Raw genomic sequence first — 14,834 nt, 5'->3', positions numbered from 1 at the left:
CAGCAAATTGCTCCCTCGGGAAGGGGTCAGTTGGAAAAGCAAAGCCCCAGGCACGGGGATTGCAGGGAGGGTGCATCGCTCTGTAGCTGCAGGGAGCGGATCAGAGGAAACGCCCTTAAACCGGGGCACGGGATTCCCACTGGATTCCAGGGAAATTCCTTTCACTCTCCATGTGCTGACATTGGAACAGGTGCCCAGGGGGGGCTGCAGTCACCGTCCCTGGAGGTGTTTGAGGCCCGCGCCGCCATGACACCTCCCTCACCCACGCGGCTCGTTGCCATGGTGACGGGGGCAGGCGGGAGCAGAAAGCACACCCGCCAATCAGCGCGGCCCTCGGGGCGTATCCGCGCTCTGATTGGTGGCCAAAGCCGTCCGTCAGCTCGCGGCCCCGCCTCCCCGTTGCTGTGGTGACGGGAGGACTCTGGCGGCGGCAGCGCCGGCGGCGGGGGAGCGGCGGAGGCTCCGCCATGGCGCAGCCCGACGAGCCGCAGCCCACGGCCGTGCCCTCCTGCCCGCTGCCCACCAAGATCTGCGATGTGCTCCGCAGCGACAGGCCGCGCTCCTGCTGCGGCATGGCCATGGCCGGCTTCCGCACCGCCAAGTACCAGGTGCCCGAGTGGCACCGCAGGAACGCGGGCGTCTACTACAAGGCGTTCGCGGCGAGCGAGGAGGCGGAGCGCGGCCGCGCCGAGTCGCAGCACCTGATGAAACATGCGGCTGCCAGCGCCCAGCGGGCTCAGGAGTACTCCAAGAGCACCCTGGGCCAGCGGCTGCAGGACATCCACTTCTGGAGGGTGGAGCTGCAGAAGGAGATCATGGAGCTGGACGCCGAGACCAACTTGCTGGCGGCGCAGAAGCTGCGGCTGGAGCGGGCGCTCGATGCCACCGAGGTGCCCTACAGCGTGGTCATCGATAACCTGGAGTGCCGGGAGAGGAGGCAGCCCCCGGACCTGGTGATCGATGAGGTGGAGAGGCAGCTGCTGAAGGTGAGCGGGACCTGAAGGTTGGTGAGAGCCCTGGCACGGCTGCCCCGCGCTCTGCGATGAGGAGCAGCGAGGAGGAGGTGAAACTGCGGCTGCTGGAAGTGTCTCCTGCAACGCACGGCTCTGAAGCACCAAGGATTTTCTGTCCCTGTGTCACTCCAAGGATTTTTCCCAGTCCTTCTTGTGTTTAAAAAGTGTTTCAAATCACATGCGTGTGGCTAGAGGAGAGCAGATCCCACCTCTCTCTCAGCCCAGACCCGAACAAAACCAAACCAGGGCTTTCCTGCACCGACACGAGCATCCCATTCTGTCATAAATTCCTTCTCTGTTTGCCTTAAATCCTCTCCTCTCTGCAGGGTACACTTTAAAAAGTCCAGAATCCAAAAGTTCGGGAGCAGTGGGACATTCCTTGCCTGTTTCCATGCTCAGATTGTCCAAATGTTGGTGTTTTCTGTCATTCATTTTCCCTGAGTCGTGCCAAGGTGATGATCCAACCCTGGCACAGAGATTCCCTTCCAAGCTGATGCCATTCTTGTGCTGGATGTTACAGGAAACACATTTCATTCCATCCTGGAATAACACCTATTCCAATATCCCACAAATTAATTAATGATTATTTACCTGCAGCCTCCAATCAGAGTCGGTTCATGATCAGTTACTCATTAAACCAGAGGATTAATATTAGAAAAATATTGATCAGACCTAAATGTTTGGACAGTGGCAGCTGGTGGGATTTTGGGGATTATCCTGGGCAGAACCAGGAATTCCTTGATCCCTGTGGATCCTTCCCAACTCAGGATATTCTAGGATTCCACATAGTCCATGGCAGGATCGGATTTAGGAATGTTTTTGACTGGGAATTGTGTGTCATTTCTGATTTATAATCAAGATCGGAGAGGTTTTTCCAGTCAAAAACAAACAGGGGACAGTTGGGGTAGGATATTTCCATGTGGGAATTGTTACAAAATTCAGGGCATTGGGGGAATTTTTAGGTTGGAAAAGACTTTAAAGGTCATCAAGTCGAACCTGATTAATCTGGTTCCAGGCACAGGGATGTTCCCTGGTTTTTCCCTACCTCAAAACTGAGCAAGGAATTCATTTATTCCATTTAATTTGATGGGATCATGGAATCCTGGAATGGTTTGGGATGGATGAGACCTTAAAAATCGATTTCCACCTCTTCCCACTGTTCCCACCCTCTCCCACTATCCCAGGTTGCTCCAAGCCCTGTCCAACCTGGCCTCGGACATTCCAGGGGTGGGACAGCCACAGCTTCTCTGGGAATCTGTGCCAGGGAAGAATTCCTTCCAGAATAGGATAGCACAGAGACTTTTTCATGGAATACACAGAATTCCCAGGCTTTAGAAGTATTCCAGGTTTTTCAGCCCCCATAGGTTTAGGGCTGAGTTCCCTCAGGATGTGCTGCCTCCAGAATTCCAGGTTTTACGATAACAACGTGAGCGTAGATAAGGAAGTTTCAGGATTTATCCGCAACTCGAATTGCTCCTCAGGATTGTGTTTCCTGCTCTGGATACACGGAATTCTCCCTGTTTTTCTTTAGGAAGCTGATCTTATCCGGGATATCCGGGATCTTCTGAAAAGAACCATAATCCAAGCGACCACCCAGATAAGGTAAAACGTTTCCCAGGATACTTCAGCCAAAGAATTCCTGGGATAAAGGTGGATAAAGATCTCACCAAGGCCAGGCTTAGGAGCTGTGGGAATTCCATTTAAACCTGGAAACCTCTGGATTTCCCAGGAGATTTAGATTCTCCTGCTTCCCAGAACCGTGTTGGATTTGTTTTCCAACACTAAATTCCAGTGCTATAAAATTATTCCCTGGATACCTCCTTGCACCTTGGGACATATTTGTATTATTAAAGGGATTTTTGGGATTAAAGGAGCTTCCCAAGAGGAATTTTTTCGCCACCAGATGTCAGTGTGAACTTTAAAGCTGGAATTTCTGTGCCGGGACGGGTGTTCCTTGCCTTTCCGAAGGATTATTTGCTTGGAATTTCTAACAGACCCTTTGGAAAGATGTTCCTGATTCCTAAATCTATCAATATCAATGAAGTCACTGCTGGAAAATTCCCATTTTAGTTTAAAAAGACCTGTAATCTGCTCCTGTTCTACCTGATAAATGAAATACTGCTTTTTAAAGGATGGCTGTAAATGCAAATTAATATAAAGTAGCCCTGTTGTGTTAATTAGAGCGCGACAGGAGCCTAATGAGTTTAATTTGGGTTTTTTTATTGTTTTAAAATCGTTTTAGCCCCATTTAGCTCCATTTTGTTCCATTTTAGCCCCATTTTGTCCCATTTAACCCCATTTCAGCCCCATTTTTTTTCCATTTTAGTCCTATTTTAGTCCCATTTTAACCCCATTTAGCCCCATTTTAGTCCCATTTTCCAGGAGAATTCCTAGTTCCTTGGGTGACAGTGACACCTGGTGTTGTCAGCTGATAACGACCCACAGGCTTTCGGATAATTCTAATTCTAATTAGCTGAGGGATGTGTGGCTCTAATTAACAACAAAGCAGCAATTTAAATCTGAATGTCATTAAAGATTGTCCTGTTCCTTGGGCAGGGACCTGCCACAATCCCAGCGTATTCCAACCTGGCCTCGGACACTTCCAGGGATCCAGGGGCAGCCGCAGCTTCTCTGGGAATTCTATTCCGGAGCCTCCCCACCCTCACAGCCTTTTCCCAAAATTCCATCTAAATCAGGAGATGCCTGTGGGAGGGAGAGTTTGGGAATTTCCAGACCGCAAGGAAAGTTCACGGTCCTGTTGTCCTGTGGAACACAAAGGGTGGAGCTCCATTCCCAAGTGGGGTGGGCTTGGGAATTCTCTTCCTTCCCACTAAGTCGCGATCCCAACTTTCCAGATCCAACCGGATTCAGAAGGAGAACTGCGAGCTGGACTGGTCGGATAAGGTGGAGACGTATCACATCGACGATAAATGCGTCGGCTACTGCACCGACAGCACCAACGTCCAGTTCCACCCCAGCTCCGTGAAATTCGAGGAGAAGTGAGTGATTCCCACCAGGATCCTCCTGGGATAGCACCAGCGCTTCTGCAACACTCAGTTCCATGTGGGATTGGACATGGAAAGAGCTTCAAGGCAGCTCCACAGATGTAAAGGCAGTGCCACAATGTGCCACAGGGAATGGTTTGGGTTGGAAGGACCTGGAAGCTCATCCAGTTCCAGCCCCAACACCTTCCGCTATCCCACGTGCTCCAGCCTGGCCTTGGATTCTTCCAGGGATCCAGGGACAGCCACAGCTCCTCTGGGAATTCTATTTCAGCCCTTCCCCACCCTCCCAGCCAGGAATTCCTTCCCAATATCCCATCCATCCCTGCCCTCTGGCAGAGGGAAGCCATTCCGGGTGTCCTGTCCCTCCAGCTCTTGTCCCCAGTCCCTCTCCAAGGGGCGCGGAGCTCTCCCTGGAACCTTCCCTTTTCCAGCCTGTCAAGATCTTAGGGGCTTTTTTGTTTGCAAATGAACACAGCTGGGAAATCCTGGATACATTCCTGCGTTTATTTGCTGGGATTGAACTGCACCAAAAACATGTGTGAACTTTTTTAGCAGTTTTAGCTCCAGATGGACGAGCTCGGGCTGATTTTATCTCAGGCTTTACTTCCCTCTGAAGCCACAGGAATGAGAGGTTATTAATTTATCAGAGGATTTTTATTAATTTATTAAGGATTTTTAATTAATTTACTAAAAGATTAATCTCATTCCTTATGGGAAATCACTGCAGGCAGGAGCTCAACCAAGCATAGGTTGATGCCACTTTTCCAGGGAAAGAACCGGTTTTTAAGGGCAAAATTCCTACTTTATCCCATTCCCTGTTCTTCCAGCGCCTCCACACCGAAGTCCTGGGCCCAGTTCAGCCATGACAACATTTCCAGTGCGGAACAGGAAAAACTGGCTTCGGTCCAGCTCCGGTCCTTGATCAACAGCATCATCCACGATGCGTCCGAGGACCTGAGGATGCAGCGGGCAGCGGTCAACGAGGCCTTCGACAACCGCTGCAGGGAGCTGGATGATGCCAAATTCCGGCTGGAGCAGCACCTGCAGCAGGTGAGTGGGATTTGATGGAATTTTGGCATCACAGGAGATTTATCCTCTAAAAAAATGGCTTAATCCGTGCTGGGAGTTTTTGTGTCAGATCCGGGGAGAGATTTCAGGGCTTTGTTGTGGTTCCAGTTCAGCTCTTTGTGCTTTTTGTTGGGATGGAGTTAAATGAAACACTTGAATCCTGAGCTAAAATCTAAAACTGGGTGATCAGGGAGCTCTGTTTGAGCCAGGATTCCCGGATTTCTCTGGAATGGCAGCAGCAGCAGGTCCTGGTGGGTGACAAGGGCTGACTTCAGCCTCCTCCAGCATGGAGCAGCTCCTTTTCTCTTAGGCCATTAGAAATGTGGGGAAAAAACCCAATCCCTTAGCATTTGGTGGCACTTCCTGGGGGTGGGATGTGCTGTCATCCCACAGAACATATGGAAGAGGTTTTGAGGGAATATTTCCTGCTTCTTTTTAGGCTGAAGATGGGATTTGCAGTGTAATAATCAAAATAAAGAGGTCAAAATCACCTCGGTATTTTTATTTTTCTATGAACAAGGGATGGCTTTGGCCTTTTCCCCTTTTCCAACATGGAGCAGCTCCTTTTTTCTCTGGTAGCCATTGGCAAGTGGGGAAAAAGTAATAATTCTTTAGGATCTGCTGGGTAATGACAGCTGGATATCTTTATTTTTCACGTGTGTGGCAGTGGTTATGAGGAGAAGAATTTCAGGATTTCCTGTCTTTTCCATTTTCTTCACAAATCCAAGCATTTCCAAGCAGATCAGCAGCTCTGCTTCAAAATAACTTGATTTTTTTGGTTGGATTTCCAGTTAAAATTTACAATTAAAAGCACTCCGTGGAGGTGGGATGTGTTGTCGTCCCACAGGAGACGTGGGAGAGGTTTGGGATCTCTCCCAAGGTTTTGGGACATGGGACAGGCTGCAGAATATTTTCTGTTTCATTTAAACTCAAGGTGTGATTCTCAGTGTAAAAATAAAAATAAGGAGGTCGAAACCACCTTAATTCTTGTATTTAATTTTAAAATAAAATATAATGAATTTTCTTATCACCTAAAATGCAAATTATTTTGTTCTCCTTAATTCTGCCCAAACAGGAGCTGAAAACTGTAACGCTTCACCAGGAACAGATAATTTTGGGGGACAATGTTTATCATTTTCTGAACTTTTTTTTTCTTGGATGTCTCCCCCAGATCCTGAAGGATATTGCAGATGAGGAAGCCAACATTGTGAACCTCAAAAAAGCCATCAGGGATAAGGAAGCTCACCTGAAAGTGGCTCACACCAGGCTCTTCGACAGATCCTTCAGGCCCAACATCGAGCTCTGCAGGGACGAGCCCCAGTTCAGGTAATTCAATTAACCCCAATTTAGGAAATTAACCCCAATTTAGGGAATGAAACAACTCCTCCAAGGGTTCTGTTCCATCCCAAAGTGATTTTAGGCAGTTTTGAGAATTTTTTTACCTCATGACTTTGAAGTTTTGTACTCGAAGGCAGAAAGGACTGGCTGAAATGAGTGAGGGAAATTTCATTTTCTCCTGCTTAACCACATCGAAAATCCACACGCTCAGCCTTCTCTGAAAAGAGAAATGCTTTCTTCCACGCTTTCTTCTCTGAACTCTCTGGTTTCTTTTGGATTTAGCTGCTCCAAAAAAAATCTCAGGATCACTTGCTAGGAAAAACCCGCCACGAGGTGGATCCTGGGAATTGTGTGAGGGAAATCTCGGTATTACAAAGGCAAATCCTGGGGGTGGTTGATTTTCTGCTTTAAAACTGCCACAAATCCTTTCAAAATCCAGGTTTGAGTGGCACGTTTGGATATAATCAGTCTGGAATTGATTCTCCTCCCTCACGTTTTCCCGCCTTTAGGAAAAGTTGGGATTCAGCTTGAGCAGGCTCATAAAATCCTTGCAGCAAAAATGCCAACCAATACTGAGTTCTTTATCCAGCGAGGAAGGAATTCTGGTTATCCCAATCTAATTTAAGATCCTGACCCAGAAAACCATCCCTATCCAAGCTTTCCAGGCTATATCCTGCTTTTCCTGGGTTTTAGGGACAGGGACAAATCCTTTGATTGCCAGGCTGGGGCTGTTGGCAATTCCTGCTCTGGCACAGATGCAGGGATTTCTTTTCCCAGGAATTCAGTCTCTTCTCCATAGGCAGATTGCAGTGGAACACCTCTCCCTCGTGGATTTTCATTGGAGTTCTCTGCTCTTTATGAGTTATTTACTGCTTTTTTAAAATGATGTCCTGCTCCTTCTTTAAAAACTTTGGGAGTAAAGATTTTCCTGATCTCTGGAGTTTTATACCGGAGAACAGAGATCAAAACCCAGCTGATCCAGCCAAATTGGGAGTTTTATTTAAGAATTTTTATCCTGTAATTCCTGATGCAAATATCGCACACAGAGGTTGGATAATTCCACTACTTTTAGCAGCAAAAAACATCCTTGGTGCTGCCTAAATAATGGAAAACTTGTGTGGAGAAGCTGGAAAAGTGAGCTCTGCTTTTCTTGGATTTCTCTGAGATCTTTTCCTGATAAATTCTCAATTCTGTAGTCAATCTTTATCCCAAATCCAATCTTTTCCTGGATTTCTCTCCGATCTTTTCCTGATGAATTTTCCATTCTGTAGTTGTTGATCCTCATCCCAAATCCAATATTTTTGAGTGATTTTTCTGATATATTTTCCTGATGAATTTTCCATTCTGTAGCTGATCTTTATCCCAAATCCAATCTTTTCCTGGATTTCTCTGAGGTCTTTTCCTGATGAATTTTCCATTCTGTAGCTGATCTTTATCCCAAATCCAATCTGTTGGAGCACCATCCCCTCTTTTTACGACTTAACCCAATTCCCTCCAGGTTGATCAGCGAAGTGGAAGAACTCACGGTATTCCTGGAAGCCCTGAAGCGAAAACTGATGGAATCTGAGCAGAATCTGAAGAATTTGGAGGAGACCAGGATGAAGCTGGAGAAGGAAATCGCTGTGAAAGCCAACAGCATTTTTATTGACAGGCAGAAGTGCATGAGCTACCGCGTCTGCTACCCCGTGGACCTGGAGGTGGCGAGTTACAAACAGTGATTTCTGTACTCACCCCGCAAAATCTGGGAGAAAACCACAATTCCTTCTTTTCTGTTAAGCCATTGGCAAGCATGGAAAACAAATCTGGGAGCTTTTGTATGGAAGAAATTGAGAAATTATACATAAAATGCTCTATTCACTCAATTTGCTTCTGGTCCTGCTGCTTTAAGTATCGTTGTGAGCTTTGTTTTCCCTTGAAAAGTCCTATAAAAGCCATAAAAATGGAGTTGAAAGCAGCTGAAAATCAATTTATTCCAGCTCCAAGGGGTCTATAACATATGGGCCTAATAATTTTGGGGGGGAATTTCACTTGAATAATGAAATAGAAATGAATATTTATTGGGAATAATACCAAGATCCAGGTGGAGAGGAAATATTTCTATCTTTTAAAGGTATAAATATTTGAATAATAATAATAAAAAACCCCCTGGGAAATTTAATTCATATTTGAAATTTAAATTAATTAATGAAAAGAATTAATATTTTTAAAATGTAATTAATTCATATAAATGTAATAATAATAGCTTGAAATGAGAGCAATAAAACTGAGGATCCACCCACTTAGCCAGGAATTTAAGCTGCTCAAACATTATTAATAAAAATCCCAAATTTTCCACAAGTTTTCTGGGTTTGATGCTAATCTGCCCCTTGGAAAAGCACTCCCAAGCTGAGATGAATCCAGAGATTTTTAACCTTCAAGGCAATGAAATTTAGGTTTTTTTTTTTTCCAGGAAAAAGAAAGAAATTGGAATTTCCTGGATTGGAATTCAGCTTGGGAATGCAATCCTGATTTTCCACTTGAGCAGTGGGATGTGGAATGGAGCTGCTGCTGTGTTCCAGCTTTTCCCTGGAAGCAAAGCCTGTGGATGAGCTGTTATCCATAGCTGGGAACACATCAGCTTCCCCAGCAAATTCCATGGAGCCATTATTGAGCGTTCGTTAAATATGTGATACATCCAAAAAAAACCAGGGAAAAATGACCCAGGACAGAATTCCATGATTTCCTGTATCACAGGGATTTTTAACTTTTAAAAAGCAGCTGCTCAAAGGGGGAAAAAAATCCTTAAAGGCGAAATTCCCACAAAATCCCCCTGGCCAGGGACCTTTGCAGAGGCCGTTAATGGGGGGTGTTATTGGGGTTTCTGGGCTTTTGTGTTACCTGAACTCAGGATGTGCCCAAATTATCCAGGAATTCCTGCTAAAGCTGCTCCCATTCCTTTGGAAATGGCACTGAGGGCTTGGGATCCAAGCTCTGTTCTGCAGCCCAGGAATTTGGTTTGTCCTTTGGGGTTTTTCATGGATTTCCTCCTCCTGATTCTGTTTTAGAGCCCAGCTCTTGGATCCTGAAGGAGAAATCATGGAATCCTGGAATGGTTTGCATTGGAAAAGTCCTTCAAGCCCATCCAGCTCCAACTCCAACACCTCCCACTATCCCGGGGTGCTCCAAGCCCCATCCAACCTTGAACATTCCAGGGATGGGGCAGCCACAGCTTCTCTGGGAATTCCATCCCAGCCCCACCCCACCCTCCCAGGGAGGAATTCCTTCCCAAAATCCCATCTAAACCTTCCCTCTTTTTGTTTGAAGCCACTAAATCTGTGTATAATATGGAATTATTATTAATTAGAGGATTATGACTGAAGGGAAAAATCTCTCAGGAGATTTTATCTCACTTTTCCCAGGATTCCAACCACCAAAGTGTTATTCCCATTCCTCCCACCCAGCAGCACTTGGAAAAAGGGAAACCTCGGCGTGGGAAAGCTCAGCCTTTAATCCATGAGAAGTGAAAAAATGGGCTGGGAAAAAAGAATCCAAACATCCCAACACATTGAAACAAATATCCCAACACATTGAAACAAATATCCCAACACATTTATCCAACGTCCCGACACATTTATCCAACGTCCCGACACATTTATCCGATATCCCGACACATTTATCCAATGTCCCGACACATTTATGGCCCTCTGCTGATAAGAGGGATTTTATTCCCAGCCTGTTTGAAAGTTGGAAGAGGGAAGGGTTTGGAAATTCAGGTGAAATGGCTCAGTTTTCCCATCAAATCCAACTGGGTTGCGTTGGAAAGGACTTTAAAAATCCCCAGGATTCTGGTTTGTGGGAGCATCTCCTCTGCTGGGGGGGTGGGGGGGGGGGCTCATCCCATTCCCACCCTACCAAGGGCAGGAAAATGTTGGGAGAAGCTGGAGAAGGATCCCAAGTGCAGTTGTGCCCCCCAGGGAGAATTCAGCCCCTTTCCCTTCCTTCCCAAACCATTTCCCTGCCATGATTCCAGTTGTTTTCCCACTTTTCCCCCGGGGAGCGGTGGCGTCAATCCCCGTGATTCAATTCCTGGGGATAATTGATCTGCAGGGAACACGGAATGAAAAGCAGAGTGGCCAGCAATGAGATTATCTCCCAGCTCCATTTAACTCCGTGTGCCCTCGGAGCGCACGGCCCTTCCCGAGGAGCGGCCAGAGCCATTTGTCTCCAGTGGGAATGTTTCATTCCCGGGAAAACAGAGCCAATTTGTCAGGTTATTATAATTATTTTAGACGGGCTCCGCAGGGGAGAGGGAGGCTGGGAGCTGGGATAATAAAAACTCAGGAAGAGCAAGGGCTGGGAAAGCTGCACCGCCCCAGGGATGAGCTTCGCCACGGGCTTGTGGGGCCGGGACTCTCCTGCTTCTGTGTATCCCAAATTTGGCAGCCGTGGGTAAAACTTTTCCTTTCCCTTTCCCTTTCCCTTTCCCTTTCCCTTTTCCTTTTCCTTTTCCTTTTCCTTTTCCTTTTCCTTTTCCTTTTCCTTTTCCTTTTCCTTCTCCTTCTCCTTCTCCTTCTCCTTCTCCTTCTCCTTCTCCTTCTCCTTCTCCTTCTCCTTCTCCTCTCCTTCTCCTTCTCCTTCTCCTTTCCTCTTTATTTTCTCCTTTCCCTTCCCTTCTTCCCTTCTTCCCTTCTTCCCTTCTTCCCTTCTTCCCTTCTTCCCTTCTTCCCTTCTTCCCTTCTTCCCTTCTTCCCTTCTTCCCTTCTTCCCTTCTTCCCTTCTTCCCTTCTTCCCTTCTTCCCTTCTTCCCTTCTTCCCCTCTTCCCCTCTTCCCCTTCCCTTCCCTTCCCTTCCCTTCCCTTCCCTTCCCTTCCCTTCCCTTCCCTTCCCTTCCCTTCCCTTCCCTTCCCTTCCCTTCCCTTCCCTTCCCTTCCCTTCCCTTCCCTTCCCTTCCCTTCCCTTCCCTTCCCTTCCCTTCCCTTCCCTTCCCTTCCCTTCCCTTCCCTTCCCTTCCCTTCCCTTCCTTTCCTCCTTCCCCCTTCCCCCTCCTTTCCCACTTCCTCTCCCCTTCCCACTTTTCCTTTCCTTTTTCCTTGCCCAGCTCCAGGAAAGTTCTCACCTTCCCAACCCCTCCCTGTGAGCGGTGCCAGAGCAGCTTCTCCCAGCTCCTGCTGCATCCTCAGGTTTCAGGGAACATCTGCTGGGATGGAGCTATTCCACAGGTGGAAAAAAGAGGGAATTAAATAAACGCCAGGAGCTGGGAATAAATTAAACCTCATTTAGGATGATGTCCCACAGGGAATGAATAAACATGGAATGGCAAAAATCCACCAAGGCAGCAAACATGGTGTTCCTGTCGTGTTTTCCCGGTGGGATTTGTCAGAGGAAAAAAGGGATCCTAAAGCTGGGAAGTGCAAGGAGCAGGGCCTGCTGTTGGTGGTGGAGCCTAAAGGATTGGGATGGTTTGATCCCTTAATTCCTGGGAAATCCCAGCTAATGTAGGCAGCTTATGGAGCCTTCTTAGCCAGGGAGGGATTTCCTGGAACATCCAAAACATTTCCTGACACAAACAGGCTCTGGAAGAGGAGCTCCATGGCAGCAGCAAGGGATGATTCCCAAACTTTCCAGGGAGAAAAACAAAGAATTCCAATTAATTTCCAGCTTTCCTCTTTCCCACAACATTCCCGGGAGGAATTACCCTGCTCGTTAAGGGCAGTAATTAACCTGCAATTAAAGGGACACCCGGAATCTGCTCCTGGTCCAACACCAGCAGCAATTCCCTCAGGTCACCTTGTCCGAGCCCAAATCTCGGATTTATCAGGGATAAAAACCCTCCCAGTGGGAATTTGCCAGGATCCAGGCTGGAAATCGGAGCTGGGAGATATCAGGCACTTCCCAGGGAAGTGAGAATCCTGGGATTTGGCATTGGCAGCCAAAGAATTAAAAATCAATTGAAAATTGTCTCCTGGATTTGTCCTTCCCAGGGATGTGGAAATTCCCATTCCTGTCCGTTTTCCAAGGAAGTGGAGACGTGGCTCCTACCCCATGGCTCATCCTGGGGTTTGATCCACCGCAAGAAATGACCTTGGAATTCCACTTATCTCTGTGCCCATTCATGGATGAAATGTTCCCAAATCAATCCCTACTTTTCCCCCAAATAACTCCAGAGGGGATCAGGATGCAGGGAATTCCCGGGGAGTTTGGAGAGGACGGGGTTGTGTTTTTCGGGATAACGGGCTGCTCTCCGTGGTGCTGCAGAGGCTCCGAACGCACCAAAATTCCTTTTTTTTGGCCTCATTCTTCCCCCAGCTCCCACGCTCAGCAGGAATTTATTCCAGCCAGAATTCCATGTTTTCCAATCCCCAGAATTCTGCAGGAAAAGCTGATCCTGAAACACAGAGTTTTATTCCCTCCCCATTCCCGCTAAACCGAAGTTAAACCCCATCCAACTTTTCCACTTCTAAAAAGTCAGAAACTTCCAATTGCTTCCAGCGAGTCATTCCTGGGTGGAATTGTTCCCTAAAAATCCTGGATTGTGCCTGAGGTGCCAACCATCAACACCAAACCCTTCTTGTTCCCATGAGGTTTGAAAAAATCCATTCAAATCCTGACAGTTCCCTTGGATTGTTCTCCCAGACAAAGCCGAACAAAACTCGTGAAAAATCCCTTTTTTTCTGGAATTCCTTCTTTTCAGCACCTCCGAAAAGCGGTGGAATTCCCAGAAATCCATTTCCTACCGTGCCAGACTCTTTAATAAAGTTAAGGAAAGGGTCTGGAAGGGAAAGGGGCTCCCAGAATTCCATGGATGCAAAGGACTCCTCCATTCCTGCTTTTCTCCTCGGGAATTGCGAGTGCTGATTTTTGGGAATATTTTCAATTTGCAAAGGGAATCTCTGAGAAATGTTGGAAAGATAACAATGGCCAGCTCTTCTCAAAATCCCTCAGGATGTCATTTCTGGAGCTAAAAAACCCCCAAATGAACCAAAACCGTTTGTGAGTTTATCCGTAAAGACCCAAACCGCTTGGAATTGGAATGATGGGAATATCAGCCTTCTCCTAAAGACCCCCTCTGGAATGCACTCGGGAAAGATCTGCTGGAAGGAATAAATCCAGGAGCAAAACCCTCTCCTGCTTCTTCCCAGAGCCCAATCAGGGAGATTTTTAATGTTTTGGGAACACTCACAGGACTCTGCTTCCCCCATTCCTGGGAGCAGCCGATTTCTGGGAGCCATCCTTGAAATCCCTCTTGGAAAAGCGGGAAATCCATAAAGATGGAATTCTCCAACCAAATCCACCCCTGAGTACTAAAAATAACATTTTGATGCTTCCGTTTTACCCCACAAAGGGATTTTTACCCCACATTTTGGGATTGGGGCGAGATTCAATTACGGACGTATAAAAAGAGACCAAGGCCCAGCTCAGCCTCTGGAATCTTGTGGAATTTGCTCCGTTCTGCTGGAAAATCCCAGAGTTTCCCCTCACATGAAGGAGTTCGGGAAGAAATTTTAAGGAAAAAAGAGTTGGGTTTTTTTGGAATGGATTCGCTTCAGCGGCAGCAGCAAAATCAGGGAATTTCCTCCCCCAAAATGGAAATGAAAGCTGGAAAAATCCACCAAAATCCCGCAGGATTTTGGGGACATCACTCCATTTTCCCTGGGCTTTGTTTCCCATCATCAGAGAAAAGAAAGCTTGGCCAAATCCCGGGAATCCCATTGAAATAATCCCATTGAAATCACCCTGCAGTGGCTGCAGGATGGCCAAGTTGGGAAAAACCATGGAAGCTTCTGGAATATTCCTGACTTAAATTCCCCAAAATAAAGCAAAATTAGGACTGGCTTGGTGTAAAACCTGGGAAAAGAGGCAGGAATTCTGCTCATTCTTCCAGCAAATGGTTGATCCCGAAGCTGCGGCTCCACGATTCTCCTGGCTCTGGAGAAAGCAGGGATCAGCAAGGAGTGAGGGGTGAGGAAAATTCCAGCAATAAATCCTTTGCCACCTGCTGGAATAATCTGCTCAAGCTTGCAAACACCGAGGTATTTAAGGAAAACACCAGAAATTCCCGCCCTGCCTGCGTGGGAATCCTTGGGAAAGCTGGCAGCTCCTTGCTGCCATTTGTTGTGGGGTGGGAATGAAAAAATCCATTAAAAACGGCACCAGAATAAAATTCCCAACCTGTGATTCCTGCAGAAAGTGCTGGGGTGGGAAGGGAAGAAGGACAGAGGAGAATTCCTGATAGAAATGTTGGATCTTTGGTCGGGTGCAGGAGGCTCCGGCCCCAAATGAATCCTGTTGGACAATGAGTCCGAATTCCCAGAGGAATTTTGGTCTATTCCAGGGAAAAGCTCCTTTACTTCTCCAGAGCAGCAGCCAGGGGGGATTTGAACTGATAGCAGCTGGAGAGAAAGTGAAAAAAATCTGATAAGGGTGAGAGATA

At 47.0% G+C, this 14,834-nt stretch overlaps 1 protein-coding gene across 1 annotated transcript; it reads left to right on the top strand.

Annotated features, from left to right (window-relative positions):
- The first annotated feature begins 467 nt into the window (after nt 1-467).
- TEKT4 (tektin 4) lies at nt 468-8,216 on the top strand. Its single transcript, XM_069030026.1, has 6 exons — nt 468-986; nt 2,545-2,615; nt 3,869-4,012; nt 4,846-5,068; nt 6,258-6,412; nt 7,923-8,216. The coding sequence occupies exons 1-6, from the start codon at nt 468-470 to the stop codon at nt 8,140-8,142; spliced, it is 1,332 nt and encodes a 443-aa protein (XP_068886127.1). The 3' UTR covers nt 8,143-8,216.
- The last annotated feature ends 6,618 nt before the right edge of the window (nt 8,217-14,834 follow it).

Source organism: Aphelocoma coerulescens, chromosome 14 (genome assembly GCF_041296385.1).
Source record: "Aphelocoma coerulescens isolate FSJ_1873_10779 chromosome 14, UR_Acoe_1.0, whole genome shotgun sequence".
Classification (NCBI taxonomy): domain Eukaryota; kingdom Metazoa; phylum Chordata; class Aves; order Passeriformes; family Corvidae; genus Aphelocoma; species Aphelocoma coerulescens.
Note: the sequence above shows the minus strand (reverse complement) of the source record. Positions and strands in the feature narration are given on the sequence as shown.

Excerpts from the sequence above, each read along its gene's own strand:
- TEKT4 (XM_069030026.1), top strand. The coding sequence starts at position 468 with ATGGCGCAGCCCGACGAGCCGCAGCCCACGGCCGTGCCCTCCTGCCCG. Across the intron at positions 5,069-6,257 it reads TGGAGCAGCACCTGCAGCAG|ATCCTGAAGGATATTGCAGA; the intron begins GTGAGTGGGATT and ends TGTCTCCCCCAG. Across the intron at positions 6,413-7,922 it reads AGGGACGAGCCCCAGTTCAG|GTTGATCAGCGAAGTGGAAG; the intron begins GTAATTCAATTA and ends AATTCCCTCCAG.